At 34.3% G+C, this 18,970-nt stretch overlaps 2 protein-coding genes across 5 annotated transcripts in view; one reads left to right on the top strand and one right to left on the bottom strand.

The window, feature by feature from the left end:
• LOC150101391 (fasciculation and elongation protein zeta-2-like) overlaps window positions 1-15,781 on the top strand; it is a 253,210-nt gene extending 237,429 nt beyond the window's left edge. For 2 of the 3 annotated variants that reach the window (XM_090399993.1, XM_090399992.1), the window contains exons 8-10: window positions 8,695-8,760; window positions 12,609-12,703; window positions 14,676-15,781. In XM_090399993.1, the coding sequence (XP_090256119.1) occupies window positions 8,695-8,760; window positions 12,609-12,658 (116 nt within the window). In that variant the 3' untranslated portion in view covers window positions 12,659-12,703; window positions 14,676-15,781. The remainder of the gene's footprint in view (window positions 1-8,694; window positions 8,761-12,608; window positions 12,704-14,675) is intronic. The other variant, XM_090399994.1, reaches the window with a different exon arrangement.
• The window catches only part of LOC150101392 (serine-arginine protein 55-like), a 247,624-nt gene continuing 237,856 nt past the window's right edge, over window positions 9,203-18,970 (bottom strand). For both annotated transcript variants that reach the window (XM_090400002.1, XM_090399999.1), the window contains one exon: window positions 9,203-10,048. In XM_090400002.1, the coding sequence (XP_090256128.1) occupies window positions 9,994-10,048 (55 nt within the window). In that variant the 3' untranslated portion in view covers window positions 9,203-9,993. The remainder of the gene's footprint in view (window positions 10,049-18,970) is intronic.

Raw genomic sequence — 18,970 nt, forward strand, 5'->3', positions numbered from 1 at the left:
GATCTGCAAAATACCCCTCTACAGCTGCAATCATCTCTTGATTCGAAGAAAAACCCTGACCAGCGAGGAAGTGTTTTAGTAGTTTTGGGAAGAGATAGAAGTGAGAGGGAGCCAAATCTGGGGAATATGGTGGATGTTCTAACAACTCATAGTGCAGATCCCTTAATTTTCCCATTGCCAAAACACCTTTGTGGGCAGGTGCATTGTCCTGATGAAAGATGATTTTTTTCTTTCTGCAAACCAGGTCTTTTCTCACAAATTTTTTTGTCTAGTCTGGTTAAAAAATTGGAATAATATTCACCGGTTATGGTTTTATCCTTTTCAAGATAATTAATAAACAAAATGACTTTAGCATCCCAAAACACTGATGCCATGACCTTTCCTGCTGATGGAACAGACTTTGGCACTGAACAACCGGTTTCTGTTCACTGTTTTGATTGCTATTTAGATTCTGGTGTGTAATGGTGAATCGAAGTCTCATCCATAGTAATAAATCGACACACAAAATCAGTTTTATTCTTGTTAAAATGCTCCAAGCACTGTTTAGAGATTTTCATGCGAGTGCATTTTTGATCTGATGTGAGCAAGCACAGCACCCATCTTGCGAAAGCTTTTTCATTTGCAATTCTTCATGCAAAATATATCCTTCACGTTCTTTTGAAATGTCTATAGTCTCAGCAATTCACGCACTTTGACTCACTGGTCATCCAATAGCATATCGTGCACTTGATCAATGATTTGTGGTGTTGTTACACTTTTTGAACATCCATCACGTGGATCATCTTCAAAGCCGGTACGGCCACGTTTAAACTTGGCAGCCCATTTCTTAATTGTCAAAAACAAGGGAGAAGAGTGCCCATAAACTTTTATGAACTCTAAATGAATTTCTTTTGCCGTTTAAACCTCCTTTTACAAAGAATTTTATAACCGCACGATACTCAATTTTATCAATTTCAAAGGATAGAGACAACACTTTTGCTTCAGACAGCTATATAAAACAACTAGTTGAAGAATGACTTGAAATTTCACATGGATGCTTACGACAGATGTACCAACTTAGAAAAAAATCTTGCCAATAGTGTTGCCATCTATGGTTGAGACTGAGAACTTTTCAGACCACCCTCGTATATATATTCTCCATTTGAATCAATAACGCTCATCCAACATTGCGAAAGCTTCATAATGCCATTTGGAGGCAAAGAAGTTGCATAGGTTCAATTACAGTGTCTCTAACGTATTGTATTGTTTTTCATTAATGAAATGTTGCAAACTTCGAAATAAGTGGCAATCTTGAAGGTGCAAGATCAGGAGGATGTGGAAGCTTTTCCCAGCCGACTTCCTCAAACTTGATAATTCTTGCACTATGAGGGCGTGCGTTATCATTGGTAGAAAACAATACCCTTTTGATTGAACAGAGAACACCTCTTTTCTTTCAGTTGATCAAGTTGTTCACAGTATACTTCAGATGTGACTGTTTGGTTTTGTGGCAATAATTCAAAGTGTATAATACCAGCTGCTTAACAAAACCTTCTGAGGGTGAAGGTCTTGTTTTGGCTGAGGTTTAGCCTGTTCCCCTGAATGAACCCACTGCCTTAGGTGCTTAACATTCTTGTAAAGTATTCACTTTTCATCACCGGTGACTACACAACTCAAAAACAGAGATTGAACTTCTTGAGAATGAAGAGCAGTGCAGATGTTGACGCACTCTCTTTGATTATTATTCATCAGTTGGTGAGGAACCCACTTGCCAAGCTTAGAGACTATTCCAAGTTCTGGCAAATGATGATGAATTAAGATCTTTTGCTAAATCTTCAACAGTTGCATTTTATTTCTTGTAATAGCAGCTTTCAGCATTTCATTATCAAGAGGGATATGGTACCCAGAGCAAGGGTGCCATGTTCTTTCAAGCTAGTCTCCTTGTCGAAATTTTTGAAACCATCGCTGGCACTTTTGCACATTCAAAACATGATGTGCCTAATGTGCTGTTCAGTGACCTACATAGTAATAAAGGATTATTTAAACAATAACTCATGTATGATGTTCTAAGGTGGAATTCCTTAGAATAAAGTCGCCTTAGCTTAGCAGTACTTATAAAGCTCTAAAAATTCATGTTTAGACAAGCTGAGACGTGTTTGAACAAGTACACTACTATAAAAAACGTTATTTTTGGGATGACCTGATTGCAACAGTAGGAAGGATCAAAAGCTTTTCTGCTTTATCAGTTTTAAAAAATGAGTGATGAAATGAACATAGTGATTATTCATGGCCTTAATCACTTGAGCACTCATTCAAAACAGTCCATCTTATTGTCTCTTTTTTTGGTGACCTTGCCACTTCCTTTGTGTTACAGTATTTGCTCATTCTTTAAAACTAATAAAGCAGAGAAACTTTTGATCCTTCCTACTGTTCACATTTTACTTTGTCACTTGAGTGTATTTTTTTAATCACATGAAATTATGAATGCCTTTGGATTCTTTCCACGCTTTTTCCCCCTTCGTATATTTTCTTGTCTTTTCTTCGATTTTATTGCTACTCCTCTGTTTCTTCGTTTTTTTTTCTGTGCAAAAATAAGATCGGCAAACCATCTCATTACCAGAAAACACCTTAGCGAAGGGGAAATGTTGCAACACAAGCATACACACACCGCTGACGGAATAAATCCGACAAAACATCTAGAGACAGACAGATAGACATATATTTTTTTTTTTTTTGTTACTCATCAATTCTGTAGAAATTGGTATTTATACAGGGTGACCATAAAATAACTTTCCCTCTTTGGAGGCATCTGTAGCTAAAACCAATAAACGGAATGAGACAAAATTTTATATTGAGACTTTTGAAGGCATGGGGAGATGATTTCTGCCAAAAAAATATTTAGTAGCAAAAATCGCCGATAGGGGAAATTTTGGCGCTGGTGGAGCCGAAAACAAGCTGATAATTACATTAAAGGCAGATAAAATGGAATAATAACATTTTGATGGTGTAAGCGACAGCCACGTCACTCATTCCAGCTGGATATGTAACATGTTACAATGATAATAACTTGCGAGAGACACAGAAATTAATGTAGTGATTGAACTCACAGAAAATAATGTTTTATTCATCAGAATCAGGGTCCCCTAGACCACATACACGATTTTCAATGTGCTGACCTGCGAGTTCAATCACTACATTAATTTCTGTGTCTCTCGCAAGTTGTTGTTTTAGTTTAATTATTATTATTCTTATTATCATTGTAACATGCCACATATCCAGCTGGAATGAGTGACGCGGCTGTCGCTTACACTGTCGAAATGTTATTATTCCATTTTATCTGGCTTTAATGTAATTATCCGCTTGTTTTCAGTTCCGCCAGCACCAAAATTTTCCCTACCGACGATTTTTGGTACTAAATCTTTTTTTTTTCGCGGAAATCATCTCCCCATGCCTTCAAAAGTCTCAATATAAAATTTGGTCTCATTCCATTTATTGGTTTTAGCTTACAGATGCCTCCAAACAGGGAAAGTTATTTTATGGTCACCCTTATATTTAAATATATATATATATATATATATATATATATATATACACACACACAGTAGAACTCGTTTATAACGAATAATTTTGAAGGTTTGAATTACATTTGATTTAATGCATGTATTTCATGTTTATTACGAATTCGTTTCACGCGAATAACGAACGAATAATACACATTAGTCGTTCCTTTACTGACATTTCGTACGTATGCATTTTCTGGTTGTGGAAATATGTCGGGAGTCAAATGGAAAATTTTATCGGTTTCCGAAAAAGTAGAAATTATACAGGAGGTGGAAAGTGGCCAATCAAATCTGACAGTAGCAAAGAAGTATGGTTTGTCCCTATCTACAATATCAACAATTTGGAAGAATCACAAGTTGACTCTGAAAGCTTTTGAAAACAATTTATCGAAGTGTAAAAAACTTAAAAAGTGTAATAAAAGTGACGTTGACGAGGCACTTCTTTCGTGGTTTAAAGTGCAAAGAACCACTGGCTTACCTATTAGTGGACCAATTTTGAAAGTTCAAGCCAAAAAATTTGCTGTTCAACTTGGTTATAGTGATTTTAAATGCAACAACGGGTGGATTGATCGCTTTAAGAACAGAAACAATATTGTCTACGCAAAAATAAGTGGCGAGGCGTTGTCCATTGACAAAAACGTTGTTTCTGACTGGATCAAGAATGTATGGCCGGACATCAAACGAAGGTATGGATACAACAACATTTATAATGCAGACGAAGTAGGGTTTTTTTTTTTTATAATTTAACGCCCGATAAACGAAAAGTGCATTGGCGGAAAACTTATCAAAAATAGACCCACAGTTTTAGTTTGTGCAAACATGACCGGTAGCGATAAAAGAAAGCTTCTTGTAATTGGAAAATCGGCAAAGCCTAGATGCTTTAAAAACATAAAGAAACTTCCCGTTGATTATACAACGAATAAGAAGGCCTGGATGACATCTTCAATTTTCGAAAATGAAATTCGCAAGTGGGATAAAAATCGCAGTGAAAACCGGAAAATTTTGTTATTGATAGCCAGCTCTCCTGCCCATCCTGTAGTGGCTAATTTAACAAACATAAAACTTGTTTTTTTGCCACCAAATGTGACATCTGTCTTGCAACCACTTGATCAAGGCATAATTAGATGTTTTAAATCCCATTTTAGTCGTCTGTTAGTCTTGGAACTGATAGAATACAGAGAAAAATCCGTGGAAAATGCTTATGCTTACGACTCGAAGATCAGTGTACTTCACGCAATACGTTTAATGAGTGATGCTTAGAATTTGGTGTCATCGTCTACGATACAAAACTGTTTTAAGAAAGCCGGTCTTGTGGAATACGAGTGTGAATCTGAAGAAGATAGAGGATTACTTACCGTTATCAGCGTATTTAAAAGCGCGAAACTTGAACAATTTTGAAACGTGCGCAGAGATTGATAATTTTATAGACATTGATAATGGCGTCGCAACTTCGGGTATACCGACAGACGCTGACATCTTAAAACAAATATCTCATACACCAGAAGAAGATAATAGTAGTAGTGACTCCGAGGAAGAAAATAGCAATGAGAAAATCATTACCTGGTGTGAAGCAGAAAGTGCTTTACATATTTTAACAAGATTTATGGAATCGCGATCTGTAAGTTCAGGCGACACATTCAAGCATCTTAGTGGTATAAGGAACAATTTCAAACGTATGAAATATGCGTCTTGTGCAAAACAAAGCACGCTTGATGATTTTTTATGTAAAAATGTGAAGTTTTAAAAATAAATTTTGTTCTTTATATGTATTTATGTTACCCAATACCTATGCTGAGAAAAATCTGAAAACATTTTTAATTCTCTCAAATTATGACCTTCTTGGATATAATGAATAATAGTTTACGAACAAATATATGCGGTCCCGTGGAATTCTTTATAACTGAGTTCTACTTTTTTTTTTTTTTTGTTTGTTACTCATCAATTCTGTAGAAATTGGTATTTATAAAGAAATTCATACTTTTGTCTTTTCTTGTTTTGTACTCTTAGATCTGCTTACCCAAATGATTAATAATGATACATAATTTTGTAAGTTTTATAATTAGCCATAACTCATGGGTGAAAACATTTGCAGTTGTAAGTTGATGATGACCTTGTCAATTTGATGTAGGATGTTATAATCACTGATTAGAATTTTGATGGTTCACTATTATCATATTTGTTAGAAGAACAGAGTAATGTTTTACAGGTCATTTGGAATAATTTTCTAGGAAAAATCTACTTTGATGTAATAAACCCCTCAACTTCATCCAGTGGAAATCATTGATGTGTATTGATAACATACTTAGCAGGGTTTTGCAGCTTGCAAGTTACCAATTTATCTTCGATGTTCTTTGCATACTTGGATTAAATGACCCATTTATCCAAAAGTGTGCAAGTTTACTTGACATGGTTGAAAAATAAATATGGTAAAGATAGATTTAAAGGCACATTAAAAGGTTAACTTTGTACTGGATTCTGGTAATGCAATTGGAAAACTTCAATGCTTCCAGGTCTTCCAAATGTGACCAGAAAGATTTGTATTCACTGATTTTTGTACCAGGTTAATTCAGTATTGGTTATTGACTCAAATTAATTTCAAGTTTTTTATTTATTTTACTTATTTTTTTGAATACATGTGTATGGAAATATGACTTCTACATTACTTCAACCTTGGTATCACCTCTGAGTCTGGCTCCCACTGATGAGACCTCAATAAAGATCAAAACCAGTCTAGGTAGTGACCCTTCCCATAATGCATAGTATTATACATGTCTGTAAGGATATAAGGATATGTGCCTTGCATTATGGGATACTAAGGCAAGTGAAGTGAAGTCATTAGCTTCTATATAAGAGTTGTCCAGTCCTGAAAATACTTCAGGTGCAATAATTTAATTTATAGTATAACCAAGCGGAAAAACTTCTAATGTGCTAAATAACATTCAGAATGAACAAAAAAAAAACAGACTTGAATTAATTTTGAATTAACTATATCATATTATGATATAGTTAATTCAAAATGTAATAGCTCTTGCAAAATAGTCCATTATTTCAGAAATGAAATATAGTTCACTCACTATAGCAAGCTTGCATGGACCAGTGGGGAGGGCCCTCCTCCTCCCCCCCCCCCCCAAAAAAAAAGAAAAAGGGGGAAAAAAAACTAGAAAATTTTCCAAAAATATTTTCCTATTTTTTATTCATGTTGTGTCGAATTAGTGATTATTGCAGATGCTCAGTCGTAGGTCATATACGATGCATAGTGTGTACAGGTAACCCTCGCATAACACTGTACTTAAACAACATGGTTTCGATAAAAACACGGTCTACAAATTGTAACTCTTTATCTTTTCATATATTATTCACTGCAAGCCTTAAAAATAATGTAGTTATAAGTATCGAATTTATATTAGGGGAAAGCACGCATGTACATCAATTGTTTACTGTATAAGTTGTCTTCGTTTTCTGCTAGGAAAGCGCATTAAAAATCATAAGTGTGTTAATCGCAGTTTATTTTCGGGTGAGTTACAATATGTAATGCTTTTTTATGTAACAATTTTATTTTTTTAGTAATGGCCACATAGAGGGCTTTTGCAATATCATTGAAAACGAAATTAATGAATTAATTCTTGGGGAAATAGATTTAAATTAGGAGGAACTGGTATGATTAATAGATGACGTCGAACCCAATGGCAGGGAAAGTTCTGCCAATGATTCTGATTGTGATGATCGGATCATTATCCGTTAAAGAAATTAGCAGAAGGATTGGACATGGCAAGAAAGTTAGGAAGTTATTTTACGGAAAATGGTCCCTCAGTGGAGCGCTCCAGAAAATTCACAAGACAATTGGATATTTGTTTAGCTCCATATTATAAACTTAATAAAAAAAAATTGCAGCATAACGGTAAGCAAGTTCTTATTACTGACTTCTTGATAATAAATGAGCCGAAGTATGCAATAAGAATTATACATTGTGTTAATTAATCTAAGTAAATCAAAGAACTCATTCCCCTTTTGGGTCTGAGACTTCTGTTGACTTTTTTGGGTAGTTTGCTATTTTGATGTCCAAGAGATTTCAAGTGATGACGATGTCCAGCCACTCGTAAATAAAGAACATCTACGTTCTTTTAGTTTTGAAGACAGTGATGACAATTAATTATGCACTATGTGCAATGAAGTTTACGTACAATTTGTATTTTGTTTCATAGTTTATATGTTTTCTTAACTTTACATGAATCACCTGAATTAAATAAAAATAATTTTTGTTGGAATATGTCATTGTTTATATAATTAAAAAAACGATTTCAGAACATAACCCTACTTTTTCTATGCGATCTGAGTCTCGCATAACCCGCCATTTATGTGGAACTTGACACTTGCGTTATACGAGGGTTACCTGCATTCTGAAATTGTCTACTCCCCCCCCAGATTAAATCCTGAGCGTGCTACAATAGGAATAGTTGTGTAGCTATACTGAATTTTTCTTAGCATTGTCCATCTAACCTTACGAATATAATTTCTGGTATTACCATCTGATATTGAACTAGGTTCTAGGGATTATTACTCTTATCATAGTGTCCTACTTAGCGGTTCCATATATTTTTTTTTTTTTTTTTTTAAAAATGCAACTTGCACCAATTTTGCCATCTTCCATGTCCTCTCACTGGCAGTATATAGTGGCTTCTGTGGTATCTTTCTAAGATGTTATTACTAAATTCTTCACCCTTATTGATCTCTCTAATACATTTGTGTTAATTAATCTAAGTAAATCAAAGAACTCTACGTTCTTTTAGTTTTGAAGACAGTGATGACAATTAATTATGCACTATGTGCAATGAAGTTTACGCACAATTTGTATTTTGTTTCATAGTTTGTTTTCTTAACTTTACATGAATCACCTGAATTAAATAAAAATATTTTTTGTTGGAATATGTCATTGTATAATTAAAAAAACGATTTCAGAACATAACCCTACTTTTTCTATGCGATCTGAGTCTCGCATAACCCCTTGTGGGTCTGAGACTTCTGTTGACTTTTTTGGGTAGTTTGCTATTTTGCTATAGTGAGTTTGTAATAATGATGTTAGTGAGAGTCAACTGCGTTTTAAAGAATAAAACTAAGTGTTAGTTATCATTGCTTTCATATAAATGTTTCATTTTTTTAGTTTTGAGGGCTATTAATGAAGATAATCCAGCTGTTCCTGCATTGCTGACGGACTACATTCTTAAAGGTAAAAGTCTTTTGTGATATTTAATTTTATATTATATTCTTCAGTGTCCATGTCATGCAATCTCCTAAATAGCAAAAGCTATACACGTCAAACTTGGTATGGCGCCTTCTCGTAGCATGGCTTAAAGAATTTGATTATAATCTGTATGTTGTCTCCACTGGTGAGGGTGGGTGCTACAAGAATCAAATCCCCCAAATGACATGCTTTTAAAGGGCTTTCCTGCTGATTTCAAAAGTGTTCTGTATATATATATATGTGTGTGTGTATGTGTTGCATTTATAGAAAGCTATTGCACAACAGTTGAAGTGTATGAAAGGTATCTCTTCCTTCTCCCACTGCCTCTATCATAGCACATGGATTAAATGACACATAATGTCAAATAGCTTTTCAAGCAGATGTTAAAAATGTTTTGCACACATATCAGCACCCACAGAAACTGATTTCAAAAGTGTTCTGTATATATATATGTGTGTGTGAGTGTGTGTGTGTATGTGTTGCATTTATAGAAAGCTATTGCACAACAGTTGAAGTGTATGAAAGGTATCTCTTCCTTCTCCCACTGCCTCTATCATAGCACATGGATTAAATGACACATAATGTCAAATAGCTTTTCAAGCAGATGTTAAAAATGTTTTGCACACATATCAGCACCCACAGAAACTTATTGTGTATTTGTTGAAGGATATAGAAATGGCTAATGATCATGTAATATGCTGATGCACAAGCATTTTACCCCATATCCATGTATCATCATAGTCATTTCCAGCTGAAAAGAATCGTAAAGATATGAGAAAACAACAGGGAAAAAAATAATAATAACCATAAGTAATAAACTTTAATGAAAAGCACAGAAATTTCATACTGAAATAAACATCACACCATCAGTGTGTGTGTGTGGAAATATTTTTAATATCACTAAAAATACTATCTAGAAGAGGACAATCTGGTTAATAATTATTCTCACACACTGTGTTAAAAATTATTCTCTGTTTTGGCTTATGCCTTTTCTGCAGGTTTTTTCACAGGCATTGTTCTTCTTTCAGTCATTCCTCCTTTTGCCCTCTAAATTGTAAAAACATGTGCAGCTACCGATCACCTGCTCATTGCTTTAAACCCATTGAATCAACTTCTTGTCTCATTTTATCTGCCATTCACTATCTGGAAGGGTGTTCATGCTATTTTCTTTGAGGATTGCAACCTCCAGTTGTTTCAATAAATGCATCAGTATGTTCTTTACTTCTTAACCACTTGTTCCACACTATGCTTTGGGTTTTGCACCATCTTCTGGCTGGAGTTAAAAAAAAAAAAAAAAAAAAAAAAAAAAAGTCAGCTTCACAGACATCCATGAAGAAGTGTGTAATGAGTTGCACTCTGTGTATGGGTAAACACATGCACACACACACACACATAATAGTATAGATGCACAGAAAAAGTGATAATCTAGTTTAACCTTTCATATCATGTAATAGCTGTATTCAATGTTTGAGAAGCATCGGAAATTATTTTTTACCCACAAAGACAAATTTTAATTGTTTCAATATTCAATCACTAGCAGTCTGTTCTTATATATATAAAATGGTTGAACTTAGCAATGGGTTTCATTACTAAGTATCAAATATAAAATACAATAAAGCTTGTTTGACATGTATATATAAATTCTGGTTGTGGTGTTTACTGGAAACTATTTGCAATGGGTTTTTACATTTTGAATGATGCAGTTTAATGGTCTGTATATTTAACATCTTTTATGTTACCTTTATCCTGAATAAGGAAGCTCCACAGCTTCTGCAGAACTAGTAGATGAAATTAATTTTGTAAATTTTGTGTATTCCATGGATATACCATATACTCATACAATCTCGAAAGCTTGAAGATAAGATTAGTTAATCTGGGATTTCTTTAGGTTACCATATGCCATGGATGTTTCTGAATGCTTTAAGTGACATACAATTTGAACTCATGGCTTAATGGTCAGAGAATGCTTTCGCCCAGCCAAAAAGAATACCGAGTCCAAAAGTGGTTGAGATTTTTTATTACTTTAGTAATTAAATATCTCGGCTACTTTTGGACTCCATATTCTTAAGGCATCAGTGGGATTATATCTCAAGTTAAAGTACGAAATGCATTTTGTTGATTTATCATGTGTGTGTACAGAAATAAGTTGACATTATATTATATTTTATATTATATTAAATATAATGTAATATAATTAGAAATGAACAGTCATGTTTTGAGTAACTTGCTCATTTTATTTTATGTTAATGTTATGGTTGAGTTAGACGAGGGGAATAGATACAACATGATACTTTTGGATTTTGCTAAAGCTCTTGCATTGGAGAACAAAATCCAAAAATATCATGGTGTATTCATTCCCCTTATGGTAACATTATTATAGAATGCGAGCAAGCTACTCAAACATGACCTTACCCATGCTGTTCATTGCAAACTAGAGATTCTCTCTCAACCTATTTCTGAAATGCAAGCCCTAAACCCCTTTTCCAAAATCTTCACCTATCCTGAGATACTGATGGTCAGTAGTTGTATATATTGAAGGAATAACTAGTTCAGCTGAACACTCTTTTAGCACCTGTGCTAATATCTCATTAGTCCCTATTGCTGAATTCTTATTCAGTTTGTGCAACAGCTCTAATACCTCCTCCACATACACCTGAGCTTTTTCATCCAGTGAAGAGGTAGCAGTGAACTGAATGCTGCATACACAAGGTTCACTCATTAGTTGAACGACCTCTTCTGCATCTATCATACTCTCACCATCTTCATGTAGCAGATTTATTCTTTCTATTATTTGCAGACTATCGATAGAATTCTTTGGGGGTTATCTTTAGCTTGCAGAGCTAGTTTCGTTTCATATGCAAGACTTAGCTTTCCATACAACAGTTGATGCTTCTGGCCTGCTGTTTGTAATTTTCATAACACATCATGCTTTTCTTACAAATCTCTTGCTTGATAAGATTACACATCCATTTGACTCCTACCCTATTTATTCTTCGAACTCTCCAGACAAGTTCTGATATTGCATCGTTTAAGTATTTTTTAAATGCTTCCCATTGAGCTGAGCTCGGTATACTCCTCATTTGGTAATAATTTCAGCATGGAACATTCATAAATTTGATCACTGTCACCAACTGGAGGAAGAATAGTTATGCCTTTAACTGAAACACCCTCTGACACTTTGGTCAAATCTAACATTCTTTGATTTCAAGTTCCTTCGGTCACATGCTGCTTGAGAAAATTGTCTTGAAACAGAATAAATTCAGTTTCATTCTTAAGATTTTACTGCTACTCAATGTCTCTCATTATGATTACTCTTTTTTGCACCCATCTTTATTTGGCGATGCATTTCTTCAACACTAGTAACCCATCTACCTGGTTTGTAACAACAACCCACTATGTGTTTGACCTCAAACTCAGGGCCGGTTTTAGACTGTTAGACACCTGCGTGTTAGAGATAATTGCCGCCCTTGAGGGTAAGGCTACACTAGTGTTTTTTTTCTGAACATGTACAGCAGTGAATAGAACACATGCAAGAATGGTGATAGCCAAGTTGATGGAAAAAATTTGTACAGAACAACTAGTGTAGCCTTACCCTAACAATGCAGATCAGAAAATTAATATTAGTACATTTTTATGACAGTATAATGTTAGACTAATTGACAAAGGAAAATTCATAAAATGTTTTATATACTGTAGGCTGTTTATTTTAATTTTATAAAAAATAGAAAAAGTACAATGAATGTATAAATTATATCAAACAGATTCATTACGTCAGAACATTGCTTTTTTATTTGCAAAATCATCAATAACATTTGATAATTCTAATTTTTCAGACAAATCCTTTTCTGTTGCTAGCAATCCTAAGTCATTGATGTTTTTATAAGTTTGAATTTCGAAAAGCTCCTTTCACCTGATGCTACACTAACAGGTAATATGAGGAAAATTCTCAAAGCTATAAATAGATTTGGAAATGATGACATCAAAAAAATTTTTAATGGGTCAGTTTCTGTAATGCTACCACCGCTAAAAGTTCTGTACATTATCAGCTCATTGAAGAGCTCAAAACCATTAATATATTCATCATTTTTATTAATTTGAAGGGAAACATCTAAATCAACACAAGATTTTTTAATTTTTTTCTTCGGTCATTTCTCTGAATTCATAAAGAAATTTCAATACATTATTACATTCATTCAGAATTTCAAATCTTTCCTTAATGGAATTTAATGGAGTATCAACAATTACTAGATAAAATTGTATTCTGAACAATTCTTTTGAATTTTTTTATTTCTTCATCAAGTTCATCTGGACTTTCATAATCTAAGTGGCAAACTTTAGTTCTGTTCCTCACAACTGGAAATTCGGATACTACGTTTACTTCTTTAGCTAAAATGTTTGAGTCTTTACTTTAATATAAGTATTAAATGCTTCATCGCATTTAGCTGCCCTTAAAAATTTAACGAGCTCACCCAAACCATTAAGAGATTCATTTATATTAGATTCAGGAGACTGCAACATTTTGCTTACATCAACTTTTGACAGAATATCGTTCCATATAACAATTGATTAAATGAACTTGAAAGAAGCAATCTGATCGAACAAACAGTGAGCTGTATGTTTTGTTTTCATGTATTTGGAATTATCAGCTAATCAAAAAAAAAAAAAATCGGCTAATGCCTTTTTATTCCCGTATACGGGAGTAGGCGAGGCCATTTAGCCCTATCTAACTTTTGGAGACTGAGTGGGCAGTTCAATCTCCACTGGTGCCCAAGGCTATCACTAATTAAGCGGTGCGCAGTGAAGAGAGAGACGGCTCAAATGTGCCGCCATCTCGTGGTCCCTAACACAATATATTTAATGTGGGTTCTACGGTAGATTTTCTTGAGTTTCCGGGAGGAAAAACCTGCTTGCCTGTGCCAGAGATCGACTAACTCTGGAACCGGTCAAAAAAAGGCTTAGAAAAATTTCCTCTAGTCTCGACTAGACTCGAAACCAAGTCTTCCTTCGTGCGGCGGTGTGCAAACGCCACATCCACTGAGCTACGCAGGCTCATTGATATATTATCAGCTAATATATCATTTAAATGATATATTATCAGCTAATGTATCATTTAAACTTTTTAAGACTTCACTTAATTGCAATCTGAGAGGTCACACCACTTTTATTCTGCTCTCATGTCAATTTAGGAATATTGCTTTTTTAAATTAACTATTGGCTATATCGAATTTATTCCATTGGCTTCCTGCACACCTATTAGAACAGGCCCTGCTCAAACTAACTGTTACTAGTATTACGATCATAGGTCTCAATACTAACTAGATTCAAGTTATCTGATATCATTAGCAGCACCCCCCCCCCCTCCTTTCCTCTCGATACCAGTTAGTATGCCTGATTTTGATACCCAGGTCCCAACATATTGACTAAGGCAACAAACTCTAACCCCTTTTTTTCCTGATACTCCTAGCATTCATGTATAGACATAAGCTATCTGTATGTTCTTTTGTGTGAAGGTTTAGGATATGTGTTCTACTTAATTAATCACTTGTTTAGCATTCTGAATGAGCAGCATGCTTTATTTTACAAAATTAGGGTCAGATATTTCACACCTTCCTGTCACTGTAAACTTTTTAAACAATTTAATCATTTGAAATAGCAAGATTTTATTTGAAAAAAACAAAACCTTTGTTTGGCTGGTAAATTGAAATTTGATATAAACCACATTAGGAAGGCAATTTGCTGTTCTGATAACTGAAGTACAATTACATAATGCTGTACTGAGAGTTGGATAAATGGTAATTACTGCAGTATTTTTTTTATCTATAAGCTGTGTTTTTTTTTTTTTTTTTGTTTCTTACAGTTGAAATGTAATTGCTATAGTTGTTTTTTTTTCTCCTTTTCAGTGCTGTGCCCAACTTGATGTCGATGAATAATGTATATAGCAGCTCAGAGTATGTCGCAGTTTACTCTGACTGTTCCACCTACTTAAGAATGTTCACCTGCTAGCCTCTTTGGGAATTATTTCCAGCAGATGCTTCACCTTAACTTGTAGACTTAATTATTTCACACCAATTGGTACGGGTTGATGGGAGATAATGTGCCATGCCTGGCATTGTGTGAACAAATGTTGACAAGGAGCACAACTTAAATTACATACTGTATTAAAGCTGTACAAATGTTTAGAGTAAGAAGAAAAGACAGTGCTTATTTAGTTTTTCTTGTAGGTTAGCATGCACACTTTGATAAATAGAACAGACAAAAGAATACTCATATTTGTCTTTTCATATATTGATTTTTTTAGTAATTCAAATATTTTGGAAGAAGATTTACTTATTCGGCAGCTTATATGCAGTCAGTGGCTGTTACAATATTAACTAATAGTTAAAAACATGCTGTATGTTATTTGTTTCATATACACTCGGATATATTTAGCTTTGATTTCAAGGAAAACCTGACAGCTGTGCATATGTTGTTGTTCTCTGCACAAAGCTTGTAATGTATCAATAACTAATTTGTACCATATATGTACACGAAACTCTTGACAGTGGGTAAAAGTGTAACTCAAACTTAAGGAGTAAAGGAAAAATGGGCAGGTGCAATCTCTGACATATCCCTTTCAGGATATTATGTGCAGCTTGTTCTTATACAAACCAAGATTGACTTGTTGCCACAGTTTATTGTAATAGTGTGGAAAGAAAGTGCTTTTGTCTTTCAGTACCAAAAGTCTTAATGCCTTGTTTCTTTGTGTGATATGTAAATTATTGTGAAGTCAGTGCCTGACAAGAATCTCAACAAAAATTTCTAGCATTTGGTTAACAACTGTTATTTGTAATTGTATGAACAGAATTTAGTGTTGTACATACTATATATAAATATATATATACACACACACGCGTATATTTTAAGTGTTTGTAATCTTTTGTTGTTTTAAGCTACTTAAATGAAAGTTCTTTTTTCTTCCCAGACTTATGTAGGTTGATCAATGCTTAAAAATACATACACAAATTCAGCTACACTGAATTTTATTTCTACATATTTAAGACATTCCGAGAAATAATTTTTCTTATAATGATAATATACTTTTGAAGGGAGGGGAAAAAAATGGGCATAAGGATTGCTAAGCTGTTGTAATATTCCACAAGTTACAAAGATGATGTATTATATTAATGTGCCGCCTTTGTTACTTCTGGAAATAGAAACCAATAGCTAAGTATTTCTGAAACAGTGGTGTATTGTTTAGGAGTAACTTGAATCCCATTTAGAATGTGAGGAATGTTAAGGGTATATACAAAAGTTCTAGGGTTATATAATCCTGCAGATGAGCTAACTCTCAACAAAGAAAACATCATTATTGAACATAATCCGTATAGATGGATTACACTTGCGAAAGGTCATAGAAACCTATAGTATATTAACACTGCAAGCAGTCTAATATAATTAATCTGGAAACCTTGAAAAGAATTGCATGTCATTTCAAGCTTCCAGAACAACCTGGATGATAAACTATTTATTGATTAAGACCATGGGGTATGCATGTGTTGAGGGTGAGCACCTGGAGTTCTGTAATTTTTTATTATGTATTATGTCATGGTGGTTATTCGTCTTTAATGAATTAAGCATAAAGAAGGATACAATTCATTTAGGGTATTTGTAGATTGATCAAAGTGAGATGAATTTCCTTGTCCACTTGGAGAACATTATCCTGTTTATTCAAAGCTTAAACAGTGTTTTTGAATTATCTAATTCATAAGCCAGCCCACAATACTAATGTATCGTGGGCTGGCAATGAATATATAGTTTGCATCCTTTCATATATAATGAAAATAATTTATTAAGTGGGATTACATTAATGTTCCACTTATTTTTGTATTTTATTTTTACTAATGTACAAAACTATTTGGGGGGAAGGGATAATACTGAAGAAGTGTACTTTTGGTAATTGTTGCATTGGCTGTCATCATTGCCCATGGGTCCAATGCCTGTTTCACTTTTCTTTGTCCACTGCCAGATGACTCAAATCTTGCAAACTTTTCACATCATCTACCCACTATTGCCAAGCATCAAGGTTTTCATCATTCTGCAGATATGTCCAAGAAACTTTAGTTTCCTTTACAATACAGTGCATTTGTTACCTTGTGAATATGCATGTTTTCAACAATCTCAGCTTTATGGGAAGGCTCACTGATTTGCTTTTGTTATCTGGTATCTTATTTCTTTTTTGCAGTTTAAATCATGCTTTATGTTGCTCCCTTGGTATGTGAAGTTTCTAACCTTTTCTAGCTGACCTTTAATTGCTGTTTCATCAAAACAATTGTTTTTGTTTTATTAATGTTCATATCAGCCCATATCTCTTTCCTTCTTTGTCATCTACAAATCACCCTAGTACCTTGAATTGAAATTATCCTTTACGACATCCATTTTTCTTTCTAAAAGCAGGATAAAGATGCTTAAGGATATTGGGTCTTATTGTCTGGAACCATCTTCATATTTCTCCATAGTTTCTCACTGCAGCCTCTGCAAGAGACATCATGTTCTTGTCCACTCCATGCCACTTTCTGAAAGTCAGCAAAACAGGTATTAACACTAGTATTTGGTGCACAGTACTTATTGCTCGTCTTACAGATTTTCTTCCATTAGTTTATTCTTTCAGTTAATGTCATCATAAATACATTAACTTGACTTGTTAGATACTGTTTTGTAATTTTTGCAGTCCTTTTTTCGTGAATAGGTATTGGGATTGATCTTGTCCATTCTGTTGGTGTTTTGTACAGAATTGGTACAGTTTATCTATTGCACAATGTTTCAAAATCTCTCCAGTAATCTCATCAATCCCAGGGCTTATACTGTATAGTTATGTAGGTGTTTTACTGCCTTTATAACCTCATTCCTCAGTACCTGTTTCTCCATCTGTGCTTGGTGGTGATGTTTTCATCAATTAACTTCTTTGGGACCTCAACATCTGTGTCTTATAACTCTGAGCAGTAGTCTTGTTCATCTCTCTCCTATTTCTTTTGTGTTCATCAAGATTTGACCACTTTCATTATTTAGGGGTCTCTGCTTTGGACTCCATTTCTTGTTGATGTTTCTGATCATCTTATATACTTCTCTTGTTCTGTATTTACCAAAGTATTTATTAATTGATAATGATAAACCCTAGAGTTTTTTAGATATGTGGCAAACAGAAGGAAAATTTATGTTAATGGATGAAAATGGTAACTGCTGCAGAAGACATTGTTGAGGTATTCAGTGATCAGTTTATAAGGGTGTTTTATCCTCAGGAACTTAAGTGTAAAGGACGGCTTAATTGTGAGTTACCAGGAGGTATTTGAGGAAATAGATTTGATAACATATCACCAAATGTTTAAAGGAAACTGGCATACCTGTTTAATAAGAGTTACAACAGTACAAGTTCCAAGAGAGTGTGGAGATATTTGAGGTGCCAGGGGGCGGAGCCTCCCCCCCTTTTGAAGACTCAACACTCAGGGTAGCCCCTGAGTGTCGAGTCTTAAGTCTATATCTTAAGTCTTCCTCTGGCAGAGAACACTTGTTTTGCTAATCTAGCTCGGATCCATATGTTAAATAGTTTCTTGCAAGTAGCTGTTTTAATGTTTTGACTAACTTCTTATTTCATATATTCAACTCCATGCTATCTTTGCTCATTCTGTTGTTTATCTAAACTAAAAATTGTGCTGAAATATTACTAACCATTCAAAATTACCTTTGTGTTCAGTGGATTACTTCCTGATCATACACTACTCATCAAAAATATCTAGACACCCCTTTGCAGTAGTGGATATAGCTATATACGCTTTATAAACTTGGCTCAAACATTAAAATGGGCTAAGCAAAGAGCTCAGTGGCTTTAAACATCGTACTATCATAGGAATCTACCGTTGCAGGAATTTAGTTTTCTGTGATCTGGAGCAACAATTGCAACCAAGCAGGACCACTGAGTGCTAAAGTGCATGGTGAAAAAAAAAAAAAAAAAAAACATGCCTATTTGAAGTTGAACACTTTCCCAGTTTTAAATATGCTTCAACAAGCAATGTTCATTGGGAACTGGAGAAGAACATGGTTTAATCCTTTATCCAAGTGTAAGCAAACAAAGTTTGCACCTAAAGTATTTTCAGGACTGGGGCAGCAAGTATATATATCGAAGCTAATGACTTCACATCACTTGCCCTAGTATCCCATAATG

The sequence above is a fragment of the Typopeltis vanoorti genome, chromosome 11, assembly GCF_054136105.1.
Source record: "Typopeltis vanoorti isolate ZY-2024b chromosome 11, IOZ_Tvanoo_1.0, whole genome shotgun sequence".
NCBI lineage: Eukaryota > Metazoa > Arthropoda > Arachnida > Uropygi > Thelyphonidae > Typopeltis > Typopeltis vanoorti.